Source organism: Mustela nigripes, chromosome 6 (genome assembly GCF_022355385.1).
Source record: "Mustela nigripes isolate SB6536 chromosome 6, MUSNIG.SB6536, whole genome shotgun sequence".
Taxonomy (NCBI): domain Eukaryota; kingdom Metazoa; phylum Chordata; class Mammalia; order Carnivora; family Mustelidae; genus Mustela; species Mustela nigripes.
In genome coordinates, this window is record NC_081562.1 from 54,953,882 (window position 1) to 54,967,168 (window position 13,287).

At 42.5% G+C, this 13,287-nt stretch overlaps 2 protein-coding genes across 5 annotated transcripts in view; one reads left to right on the top strand and one right to left on the bottom strand.

The window, feature by feature from the left end:
• ETV6 (ETS variant transcription factor 6) overlaps positions 1-13,287 on the top strand; it is a 232,327-nt gene that overhangs the window by 35,807 nt on the left and 183,233 nt on the right. The gene's annotated exons all lie outside the window — the stretch shown is intronic.
• Positions 1,578-2,193, bottom strand: LOC132020609 (protein S100-A10-like). The gene has a single exon (XM_059404751.1). It carries the CDS (start codon positions 2,102-2,104, stop codon positions 1,811-1,813), a length of 294 nt encoding a protein of 97 aa, XP_059260734.1. The 5' UTR covers positions 2,105-2,193; the 3' UTR covers positions 1,578-1,810.

The following is a 13,287-nucleotide window of genomic DNA, read 5'->3' on the forward strand; positions in this document are numbered from 1 at the left end:
ATGTTCTCATGAGCCCAGTCTTCTTTGTGTCTGATTGGGTCAGTTTTTTGCCCCTAAAGAACTTCCCATCTGGTGGGGAGAATTAAAATGCACTGTGATATGTGCTATAGAACACTTAGGTCATAGGGAAAGGGTGCTTACCATTGTCCGGGAGAGAAGATTTCTGGGAATGATGGGGGGAATGTGTTGGATCTGGTCATCAGAACATGAGTAAGAAGAGTTCACAAGGTAGATTAGGAAGGTGGATAGTGTGAACTATTTCAGGGAACTTAGAAGCATGGGAAATATGGCACACACAGGCCCTGGAAAGTGGTTGGTTTTTGACGAAAACATGCATTGTACGCAGTTTAAGTGTGGGCAGATGGGAAGTCAGATGTGCTTGTGTTTTTGTGAGTCTCTTCATCTTTGAGGACTGTAGATAGACCAAAGTCATTTTTTACTTAGTCCCACTACTAGGCATCTGGGTCTCTGGTACTTAATGACGTGCCTAACCATTCCTCTTCATGGCACATCCATTTGGCTAAGAGGGACCCAGAGGTGAGAAGACACTACTTACCTCTGGTCCTTGTTAGCCTGGTGCTTGGATGGTAGAGTTCACGTAAGTTAGGCTTCAGGAATAGTCTGTGGTCATGGAATCCTGCTTTTCCCTCCAGAGACTAGACCAAGATAACTCCCTTTTAGGGGTGGCAGAAGTACACACTGGGGAAAGCTTGCCTTCTCCTTCTGGTGGTTGTTAGCCCCAGTGCTCTTCTTCTGTCTTATCTCTTTCCCTCGTTGCTTTCCTCTATTTGCTTTCTAGCGATGGAGCTTGGGGGAAGCCACAGGGATGACGGCCTCACTTGCACCCATCCCTGACCATCTGTTCTCAGAGACTCGGCGGCTAGCAGAGGGAGTGAGGATTTCAGGGAAGAGGACCAGAGGGGGCTGGTGGACAGCAGGCGTCTCTCTCCTCAGAGAAAACAGCTAGTCCTCTGTGACCACTTCTCCTTCTAACAAGAGGGATCGTGCAGCCACTGCCCACACCAGCATATGCCCTTGGGAAGACCAGATGGATTTGTACCAAATAAAATCTTCATTGGAGTGGATGGTGGTAGAAGAATGCATTTTATTGTGCCACGGGATAATACAGTGTTCTATTTCGGATGACTTTTGGAAAGTCTTTATTTTAGGTTCATCTCTGGAGATGTGATTTCTTTGTATTCTTTTACCTACCTAGCAGGGTGGTTAAGAACTCAGTAGCCTTTAAAGTGGGCTAGATCTGCCTGTGTTCGAGTTCAGCTTCTGCCCCTTTTTTGCTGTGACTTTGGGCACGTTATTTAACCTTGGAGGCTCAGTTTCCTCAGCTAAGAAATGGGCCAGTGATTGTTGGCTCTCACACTGGGTTTTCATGAGGGTTATATATGCAGTAATGCATTTAAAGTAGCTTTCTATGGAGTTATTTGAATGTTGGGCTCGTGTTGCTTTTATAAAAAGGATTCGGTTCATCCTTTAAGCTGTGTCAGTCAGGTGGCCGTTGTGAAACCAAAAGGGCTGTCTTATGTGAGGCTTAATAGATTTTTTTTTTTTTTTTGAGGAACTAAAAAAGGAATTTGTTTATTGAGGGCAAGAGGATGCAAACAATATAAAAATCAAAAGCTTATCTGACTTTTCTTTCTCTGCTTCTCAAATGGGGGTTGGATTTTATTTGTAAATTTTCTGAGGGTCCCCAACTGCCAATGGAATCCTTTATACAGAGGGAAGCTGTGTGACAGATTCCTTAAGAGACCCTTCGGAAGAACTCTCATTGGGTAGGAGTGGTGCTCAATATCGCCTATTTCTTTCTCTTCTGCTTCATGTGTACTACAAAATAGTCATTGCATGCAATGGTGAGCCCTGCGATTAGTGAGAAGAAGCTCTGGAAGCCCACTTTGCCATCTCGGCACTGGTCGAGGTCCTTCATTATGTTGTCCACGGCCAGAGGGTCTTGCTGATTTTCCAAAAATCCAGGGAACTCCTTTTCCATGAGTACTCGCAGGTCCTCCTTTGTTAAGTAGCCTTTCTCACCAGCAAACTTGTGAAATGTGAACATCATGGTTTCCATGGCATGTTCCATTTGAGATGGCATTTTGGTGAGGTCCGTTGAAACCTTGGCCCGAGGCGCAGCAGGGACGATTGGCTGGGTGGGACACGCCGCCAGTGAGAGGCTTAATAGATTTTTAATATCATTCAGTGCAAAGGTTAAATAGGAGGATGATCACGTTCACAGTGGGGCACCTCTGCTTAAATGTGGCTCTCTCTTACTTTCAAATCAGGGCTTTAAAAACCTCCTTCTCTAGAAACATTCCCAGTGAAACCTGCCCCCGCCCCCCAATTGTTGTCTCTGTTTGCTACAGCCTTCTCTCTGCTTTCATATTTTAGCTCTGCAAAGTCATAATTGTTTATCCACATGGATTTTTATGTGTGTTCATCCTGTCTCCCCCCTTAGAAGACGTATCCTTTCCTTCCCTGTGGAAATACCATGCTCCCTTTCCTTAAGGAGCTGGGAGAGAATCCAGCTCGATGTTCATTATGGCTCCATGTATCACTGTGCTTCTCTTCCCTTCGTTCACCATGTGATTAAAAAGCAAAATGGGGAAATGGTCATGCAGAGATGGTGGATGTCCCTTAGTGTATGTCATCTGTAACTTCTGTGTACTGAATTTCGCTGAAATGTGTCAAAAGATACTGAAGACAGGCCTCTGTGAAACACTGAATTTTCTGGCATTTTCAAACTTCAATTGCATATATTAGACTCATTGTCATGAACTGGAAGTACATTGTCCTTCCTTTTCATGATGTTATCAGATTGAGCTCAGGTTCAGAGGACTCTTAGAAAAATTAGTGTGGTAGGAGGTGTGCCTGGGTGGCTTGGTCGGTTGAATGTTGGACTTTTGGTTTCGGCTCAGGTTTTGATCTCAGGGTCATGGGATGAAGCCCCATGTAGGGCTGTGCTCGGCAGGGTGTCTGCTTGAGAATTCTCTCCCTCCGTCTTCCTCTGCCCCTGCCCCTAGCACACGCTCTCACTCTCTCTCTCACTAAAATAGATAAATAAATCTCCAAAAAATTATTGTGGTGTGAGCAGATTCTAGGGGATTGAAATAGAGATTTCTCTAGCCTAGGTTACTTAGCACTCTGAGAGTTGAATAGTGAAGTGGCAGATGCGGACAGGGATCAAACAGTATGGAGAAAGCTGGGGAAAAGAGCGACGAGGAAACGAATGGGAACTGTCCCCACAAAGGCCGAATTAAATCTCGGGCAGCAGCATACAAAGCCACATGGAATGATCATCCCATAAGGAAAGTATGTGAATACTGCTTTGCAAAGGATTAAATATTGTAATTTTAGCTCGTGCTCTGTACTATGCTTCCAGTGGAATTATTTAAGCCCTTTTAGTGACCATTGTCCTTGCCCATTTAAAAACTAAAATGTAGTATATATTGTATAAAATGAAAATATCATTATAGCTTAATTAGGGAAGTTGTACATAGACATTGAAAGAACGGTTAAAAACAGTTTTATTATGCAATTGTAAAACACCAAAAATACAGATTCATCTTTGATATGTAACACACTAAATGTATTTTGTACAGCATCTGGTTTAAAAGGTGCCTTATTAAGTTTACCATTAATTGCTTTGTTCTATATATAGATTACATCCAATGTATCATTTTTAAGTAAATAACCTTATTTTAGTAAAAAAAAAAAAAAAAAAAAAAAAAAAGCAGTTGGAATTCTTTCATTTGACTTTGGGACCCTTCCTGCAAGGCAGGGGAGTTTGTCCTGGGCGCTCTCTGCTTTCCCTGGATTCAGGGTTCCCCAGCAGAAGGGAGCTGTATTAATGATCCTGTCCAGTTGTGCTCTTCCAGGGGGCTCTTCCACGAGGTGGAGAGAATGCTGATGGTTTGAGCTAGGAGGAGAAGGGCTCGTGTTGTCAGCAACACTTATCCTTTCTCAGTGTAATCAGGTTTCATCTGACAGGTCCCCTGAGATGTGGAATCAGAGCCCCAGGAGTTTCCCAGGACACACACTTGTAACTGTCCTCATCTGGTAGCCAGGTAGGGTGCCTTGAGGTCCTAGTGGCCCCCTCCTACCCTTCGTTCTCCCTCCTGTGCTGGCTGACCTGGGGGCATCCCGAAGGGCTGCAGGAACCTCAGCCACTCCTCTTGCCCCCTTACCTGGCTGTGGGTTCAGCTCTGGGGACTCGTGTGCTTGGCAGTCCTTAGTGTGCTCGGTTGGCTTTCCCCACATTCCCAGTGACTTCTGTTTTTAATCATCCACTTGTGGAATGTTCACAAGGGTCTTGTGGTCCTACTGCCTAATTGACCTCCTTCATTTTAGAGGTAAGGACCCTGAGGCCCCGGGAGGGAACATAATAGGCCTGCAAAGGTAGGTTTTGGTTAAAGGCAAATCCAGGACCAGAACCTGAATTTCTGGAATCCTTGTTCAGGGCCTTTTCCATTTCTCTCTTCCACTTGGTGTTGTCAGACTTCCAGAACCCCTCTGTTTTTGGCCAATGAACCTCCAGCATCTGGGAGAATAGACGTTTCTATGAAAACCCAATTTTAAACCTATTTTTTTTCCAGTGAGAATACATTACTTTGATAATCAAAAGAGAAAATAAAGCTTAGTTAAGGAGTTTGCTAGAAGCAAAGGCAAGGCTGCAGCCTCTTTTGCATGGCATGCGGAGGAGAGACGTTGATGGAAGAGACGCTGGAGGAGAGGCAGTAAGCAAGGCACTTAGGCTGTGGGCTCTGAAGAGCCTCCCTCTGGTGCTTGCACACACCTCTGATCCCTGCTCAGAGAGGCCTTCCAAGGCCACCCTTTTGAAATAGCAACGACCCAACTACCTCTAAATAATCCTTTCTGTCCCCTTCACCGCTCTGTTTTCCTGTAGGGCCCTTGTCACTCTCTGACATTGATTCTAGTTGTTTTTTACTTCAAATATGTCCCCTTCCACTCTTATGGAAGCCCCACGGGAATGAGGACTTTGGTCCCCTTTGTTCACTGCTGTATCACCAGCGCCCAGAGCAGTGCCTGGAACACAGTAAGCAAATATTTCTTGAAATGGTGAATGGAACTTTGGGCAAGGAACCCAATCTTTCTGTGCCTTACTTTTCTTGAGAGTAAAAATAGGGATTTTAGAGCCTTGCTAGAGGCTTCCAGCTATGGAGTGGGTAAGTCATGGGGATGAAAGGGAACACAGTCGGTGGTATTGTCATCGTGCTCTATGGTGACAGATGGTGGCTACATTTACGATGAGCAGAGCATAAGGTGTAGAGACGTTGAATCACTCTGTTGCACACCCAAAACTCATGTAACTTCAAGTGTCAGCTGTATTTCAATATCAAAAAAATTGAGCCTACTTCACAGAGTTGCAGTGACAACTAGAGGAGTTAGTTGACTTTTCCAAAGCCCTGGGAACCAGCCTGGCACTTAGTAGATGCTCAGTAAAAGGTTCTCTGTTATTATCATCATTGTTAAATATTTGACTTCTTTACTAGACTGTAAATTCCCTGAGGACAGAGGCTGTTTCTCTTACGTCATCTTTTTATTCCCAATAGCGAAGTGATTAACATGAGTGATATTTAGCATTTGTTAAATCGATAAACAAATTACGGAGAAATTGTGGGCGATACCTCTGTAAATATTTGTTAAATTTAAATACATCGTTTTCCTTCTTGTCTTTTTCTTCAAGCTGCCGTTGGTGAATCTTCTTGAATAACATGATTATATTGTGCCTTAGCTCATCCCTGAAGCAGTGGGGCCAATCGTTTTGTTGTTGTTGTTGTTGCCATGACTCAGCTGAGTTTGTTGGGGATTGACAGTGGCAGAAGCTTTGTGAATGATGGAGGTCACGTCAGCCTCTAAGACACAGGGTGGTTACCTGGGGTCTCGTCCATTCATAGTTGGTAATTCACTGAAATGCTTTCCTGGGAAAGGGGGTGCTTACCAAGGCTGCAGGCGTTAGAGCAGACAGATGCAGGAAAAGATGAAAGAGCAGGTTTTGAGGGAAACGTACTCCTCCTCTCTGTTCGCAAGAAATAGTTTAAAGGTTGTAAAAAGATTCTGCTTCTAAACTAGAACCAGTCATTTGAATTCCGTGGGCCTCACAGTTTTTCTGGTAAAATGAGAGAATGGGACAAGGAAATCTCAAAGGAACCTTCTTACTTTTGAAATTCCCTGATTCTCTGGAAAATGTTGAAGAAGGCCCTAGACCAATGAAGAATTTAAGGGCAAAGTTTTGAGTGGAGACTCTGATAAAATGGAAGAGGGGTGTTGCCGCAGGAGGGAGCATTGGATGAGGGGCTAAGTGGCGCAGAGTGTGCATCTGTGAGAGGGACTGGAAAATTAGAGTGTTTAAATAGAAAATGAACTCAGAACCCACATCTTACCAAAAGGCTTTTCTGATCTCCTGGCCTGGGTCAGTTTATTTAATGTGAACTAAGTTGCATGTTAGCTGTCCAATCTGGGTGTCTCATTTGTGAAACTTTCCCATAACTAAATCCCGGGAGGTTTCCAATCATGCCCATAAGGTAATGCAATTTGGCAAGAGGATTTGGACCTTGACAAAAATCTCTTGCCCAATTTGGTTTCCAGAAAGGCTGACTTACCTAATTTGAAAATAAATTGAAAACAAAACCTTTGGTTGTTACTTGTTTGATGAAATGCCACAGAAAGCTATGTTGCTTTTTTTCTCATACCCCATTACTGTGGAGAAGATTGTTATAGTATCTGTCCTTGGTTTTACTGTCCTTTCCTGCCATAGTGCTCCCATAAGCCTAAATCACTACAGCAGTGATGCTTAATCCTAGGAATCCTTCCTTGTGTGTGTGTGTGTGTGTGTATTTTGTACCACGTGTATCTCCCTGCATTCCCTATCTCCATATTAATATTTGCGTTCTATGTCTATGTAACAAATCACCACAGACTTAGTGGCTTAAAATGACACATGTTTACTTTCGTGTAGTTTCTGGGGGTCAGGAATTTGGACACAGTTTATTTGGGTCATTCACTTCGGGTATCACAAGGCTGTAATTAATGTATTAGTCACGGCAATGGTCTCATCTGAGGCTTGACTGGGGCAGAATCTACTTTTATTGGCAAATTACTAAAAGTGCTAAAGTACTTAGCACTTGTGGACAGAGGATTTCAGTTACTTGTTAGCTCTTGGCCAGAAGTGGCCATCAGCTCTTTACCATGTGCCTCCCAACCCAGGCATCTCACACAAGGCAGCTTGCTCCTTCCAAACTAGTAAGGGAGTTTAATGTTTTCCTGTAGCTCAACTTTCTTTATAGGTCTTATCCCAGTTTTTCCCTATTATCCTTATAAGGTAAGATAGAAGTAGGGAGAACCAAGAGGCTTCAAATAAGCTAAATGAAAAATTAAAAATAGAAATACCATATGATCCAGTAATTCCACTACTGGATATTTACCCAAAGAAAACAATACCCCCCCGCCCCAAGTCAAAAAGGTACATGCACCCCTGCATTGATGCAGCATTATTTGGAATAGCCAAGATATGGAAGCAATGTAAGTGTCCATGGATAGATGAATGGATAAAAAAGATGTCATGTATGTGGGCAATGAAATATTTCTCAGCCATAAAAAAGAATGAGATCTTGTCATTTGTGACAATGTGGATGAACCTAGAAGGTACTATGCTAAGTGTAGTAAGTCAGACAGAGAAAGACAAATGCCATGTGACTTCACTTATGTATGGAATCTAAAACAAAACAAAACAAAACCCCAAATAAACAAAAGAAGCTAACTAAAAAATTACAGAGAACAAACTCTAGTGGGTTGCCAGAGGGGAGGGAGGGAGGGGCATGGGCAAAATAGCTGCAGGGTATAAACTTCCAGTTATAATATAAATAAGTTACTGGGATGAAAAGTATAAATGCCCCCTCCCATCTCCAAAGGCTAAGTGAAATGTCTAAGGTTGCAAGTGGCCAGTGGTTGCATTGGAATTAGAATACAAGTTGGGGTGCCTGGGTGGCTCAGTGGGTTAAAGCCTCTGCCTTCGGCTCAGGTCATGATCCCAGGCTTCTGGGATCCAGCCCCACATCAGGCTGTCTGCTCAGCGGGGAGCCTGCTTCCCGTCCCCTCTCTCTGCCTGCTTCTCTGCCTACTTGTGATCTGTCTGTCAAATAAATAAAATCTTAAAAAAAAAACAAAATAATACAAGTTGATCAGTAAAAGAAAAATTGGCATTTTCTAAATATTTACTACATTCCAGATACTGCACAAAGAGCTCTATGTTGCTACGTGCTCATTCAGCTCTCCATGCAATGCTCTGAGCTAGGTATCGGTATTGACGAAATACTTAATGGGTGGGGAAATCAAGGGCTGGAGAGGTTATATAACCTGCCCAAGGTTTGCAGACAGAAAATGCCCAGGTTTGAACACCTGAAGGCAGATTCCAGAAGCTACTACCATCCTGCTCTGAAAATCTTTCCATTTTCACATAATGCTACCCGTATTGAGAATTCTTCCTTTCTTTTGTCAGGTGCTTAATCCACTGCAATATTGCAAAGGGATCGTTGTAATAGATTGCTCCTTTGAAAGTGTATCAATAAAATGGAGGGACAGTGTTCTTTCTTTCCTGCTTGAGCCAGGCTTTCTCATTTTTTTCTCAAGACATATGGGACAAATTGAAGGAAACCAGGATTGGTGGGATTTGCATGTATTAATAACACTTTTGCCGCATACACACCCAAAAAATGAAACTTACAGAGTCCTCAGAGTTGATAAAATGCAGCTTGTTCATTTTAATTCATTTAAAATGTTCATTTTCAGTTAAGCACTATGCGTTGCGTTATTTCATAAAACACCAAGGACCTGGGAAAGACAGAAAAGGTCTATTTTCCATTCTCTAAAACCACTTATGTGGATGGATCTTGTTGAGACATGTGTACAATTTGATTTGAGCATTAGAAACTGATATTTTAGAGTAAAATAACCTAGTTGTGTGTGTTTCTTCTATATTTCTGGAAACCTAGAGCGTTATCCTGCAAGATAGGTTAAAATGTAGAAGTATAGAGAAAAAAGTAAAATACAGAGGTCTGTTGATGATTGAACTTTTTCTTGAGTAGCAACAGATGGTGGTCAAGAGAATGGAAAAATATTGTACTGGGTGAGATCCAGTCAAACACCCAAATGTGTTGTGGCTGTCCTTCAGATTATATAACATGTAGAATGGCAGAGTCCTCCAGCTGGGAGGACGTTAGACCATACTGAGGACCCCACTTCATTGGCTGGAACGGGTGCAAAGGTGAAAGTAGGTCAAGGTCATGTATCTAACTTCCTTCATTAAATGCTTATAAATTTGCCTTCCCTGAACTCATGTTGGAAACCTTTCTTGAACTTATTGTCCTTTCTCCTATACTACATTTGAATTTCTTTTTATAAACCTCAATTCAAATCAGCATAGCGCATAGTTATTTGAGTGTATGTCTCATTCTCTGTAGGCTTCCTTAGACTATTTATAATTAACTTTAATCTCCTTCCAGTACCTAGCATGAGGTGGGGGACATTGGAGGTTCTCAGTTTGTACCGTGGACAGCAGAGCTTACCACCATTAGTGCTAAAACTTCCATGTTAAGTTTTTGAGGGAGATCCCCTCATTCTAGGAATCTGAGAGTTGGTGAACAAAATCAAGTCCACGGTACCCCTGTCTTCACGTTCTTATTTTTTTTGTTGTTGTTGTTCTGTTTTTACCTATTTTTTTTTCTCAGCCCATCTTTTCCACTTAAAAATTATAGCAAAATAACATAAAATTTACTATTTTAACCATTTTTATGTGTACAATTTAGCATCACTAAGTACAGTCACACTGCTGCATGACCGTCTTCCACCATCCACATTTAGAACGTTTTCTTCTTCCCTAGCTGAAACTCCATACCCATTAAACAATAACCCCACTGCCCCCTGCCCTCCCCAGTTTGGTAGCCCCCATTCTCCTTTCGACTTTGACTCTCCTAGGTGCCTCTCATAAATGGAGTTCTACAGTATTTGCCTTGGGGTGGCTGGCCTCACTCACTTGGCCTGTGTTTTGTGGTTCGTCCATGTTGTAGCCTGTGTCAGAATTTCCTTCTTTTTGGTGCCCTCCATTGTCTGTGAAGACTCAAGAGTCTCCGTGCTTTTAGTTTCTGTAGCCAGAGGTCCATTTTTCTTCCAGGCCTCTCCTTGGCCTCTTGGTGAGAGGACAGTTCCAAAGGCATGTCTTGACTCCCTGAGTGGTGCTCTTTGGCAGAGCTGACCAGTGAAACTGAGGCACTTCATGTCGGTGTAACATGGCAGCACCTGGTGCATGTCAGGGGATCTGCCTGTGGTCTCTTGGTAGCAGAACTCAAACAAGACTTTCATAAACAGTATAAACTTACATTTTGAAGAACAAAGCTGAGTTGGCCTCAGAAACCATCCTCGGCATGGCCATCAGAGCCTATGTAAATGGTCCATAAAGAACTTGTTTCTTCATGAAGCTCACCAGGAAAAAGACACAGTCCCTGCCTGTATGCAGTTTATATTCTAAGGTGTGAAATGTCAGAAATGACTCTGGAGAATTTGAAAAAATGAATTTAGTTAGGAGTCTTAAAAAGTGATCATGTAAGGAGGACCCCGAATTTTCAGAGACAGAAAGGGAAAACATTACTTGGTACAAGTATTGAAAGAATAAACCTAGGAGTCCTTAGTTGACTAAAAGCTGATTGGGAAAAAGTGCTGAAATATACTAAAAATAATACAAGTTTCAAGGAAAATAACCCTTTTGCTAACCTTTGCATTAGTCAGTTCCTTATTATTTTTTCCTGTTTTAGTCACTCTTTAGAAGAGTGTGTATAAATATAGAAGTTGAAGAGAAGTGTGATAAAAATAATTGAAGATGTAGAGAACATGGGTTTTAAAAGAAAAGGTTAGAGAAATTTGGGGAATAGAATGGCTGCCTTTGTTATCTTAATATAAAAAAAAAAATCATAAGACTACTTATGGGTGAGCCAATGTGAATGAGACCAAGAAGTTTAAAACACACTCTCTCCCTCTGTGGGACTTTAATCTACTGTCAGGTTTTTGTTGAGTAGATCAGTTTTTTTTTTTTTTAATTTCCTTCTCCCCACCAGCCAATTTCCCAAGAACACTGAGTAGAAGGAAATGCTTGTGAAGTTGTGGGAGATATTTCAAAACGATCCACAGAGCCTAGCGGAGTGCCTTGTAACTACCCATTGGGAGATGAGTTTCCTTCCTGGCAGGCAAGAGGGTTGAGCAGGAGAGCTTCCTGAAGGAATCTGGACTGAATGATGTCAGTTATGTAACTCCTTTTTATTTTAAGATTAAAAGGAAATTTTAGAAAGAGCTAGGTAATTGCCCTGTGAGTCTAAGAGTCCACATTTAAAATATGTGTACTTCTAAGGTATTGAAAATAAAGAAGAAAGGCCCTCTTGGTCACTCCAGAGTATTTTCGGGTCCTCCTCCTGTTGTTTTTAATCTGACTCTTATTTGTCCCTTCCTTAGTAGTTATTACAACTTGCAGATATTTTGTTTGTCTGTTTATTCTTTGTTTTGTCTGTCTCGCCATCACAAGGTAGGCACCTGAGAACAGGGACCGGGGACTGTTTAGTTCTTTATTGTATTTCTCGCATCAAGCAGAGCATTGACACACAGTAAGTGCTCAAGACAAACTGATTTCACGAAGGAACCGTTCAAGAGTGGGGAAGAGGGAGGAAGGGACAAGCGCTGGGAAATCAGTTAGTGGACTTTAAAGGCCTTGAAGGGACAGTAGCCTGGGGGTTATATAGGGAAGGAAGAGAGGAGGGAGCAAAAGAAGGGGAAGGGGAGTCCATCACAGGCCATTTTCCTGTTGTTGTGGGTATGTTAGTTAAGAATATGCTAAAAATGGTAGCCATAGAGTGTCCTATAAAACATGGGACACAGCATGGGCTAGTGCCCAGACACACCAGCTCCGGGAAACAGTTCATGAGGATTCGCCACTGGGTGAAGTTGGTTCATGTTTTCTAAAACAGCCAAAGACTCTCTGAAAAGCAAGTTTTCCTGGTGTGTAAATCAGTTGGAGATTTTAGTGGTGGTGGTGGTGGTATGTGTGCATGTGTGTGTGTTTCAAGCATCTGACTCCTTTATTTGTATTTTCTGCCCTGGCCTTCAGATATTTTTTGAGCGGTTTTAGATTAGATAATCTGCATTGGGATAATGGAGCAATTTTGTAGTGAACTGGCTCCTGGCTCCATGCTTTGGACTAGTCGATTCTTCTTGGCCTGACTAGCCAAAAAAAAAAAACAAAAAAACAACTTGATTTAGTCTGGTCTGGTCTGTTGTAGTGTGACTTAAGGACATGAAGTCCTAAAACACAAGCCTATTAATGAAAGGGTAAAACAAAGTTTCAAAAGAAAATCACCTCTTCCCAAACAAGCAGTCCTCTCCAAATCTAAATAATTTCACCTTCCAAACTGTCCCATGGGGATGGAACTTTTGAGGGAAATTTGTTTGAACCATGGGGTTCCCTCATACCTTGAATATTCTCAGGGGAAGCCTGGAGTGTAGCAAAGACCAACCTTTATCAGCCCACCAAGCTCTCTCGCCATCTCCATACGTCTCACCAAGAGAAGGCAGGCTGGGAGTCCGTCCAGCTGCTACTGCTGAAGTCCTTTTAATAGGGGTAAATGAAAGTGAGAGCCTTGAACCTGTGGTCTTTTCCAGAATAGTTTTTAGGGATGTACTGTCGTGGTGGGAGCCCCACCCCCTCCGCTTCCATGGTTTTATAAATCTTTGGAGGACCTCTTTGGGACAGGGATGATAAGAAGCAAATGTTCCTTCTGCCCATGTCCCTTTGTCTGAGCTCTTGATGTCCTCAGACCCCACGTTCACGTTGGGGAAAGGAATGAAAATAACAGGGCCTTTCATTTATAAAGCAGCTTTTAAAATATTTGCTTTTGTTATCTTGTTCCATCCTGATAATAGCCGTGTGAGAAAAGCAGGGTGCGTTCTTACCGTCCTTGTGTACATGCGGAAAAACTGATGCACAAAGTATTTCGTGAAAGGGCAGAGCAGGGACCGAACGCTGTGTCTTCTTGCTGGGAAAACAAGCACAAGTGCATAATCGTCTTTCTGCAAAGAGTCCTGAAGAAAAATTTCAAAGAGGAGGGAGTCCAATGGGGTGTATTTCAGCTTTTTAAATTTTTTTCTTTGGTGAAAGAGTGAATCGACATCCTCAGAGCCTCTGGGGTGGGGAGCCCTCCTTACCCTTGAGGTCTCATCGAGAGT

Coding starts and splice junctions, on each gene's coding strand:
- LOC132020609 (XM_059404751.1), bottom strand. CDS start 2,104: ATGCCATCTCAAATGGAACATGCCATGGAAACCATGATGTTCACATTT.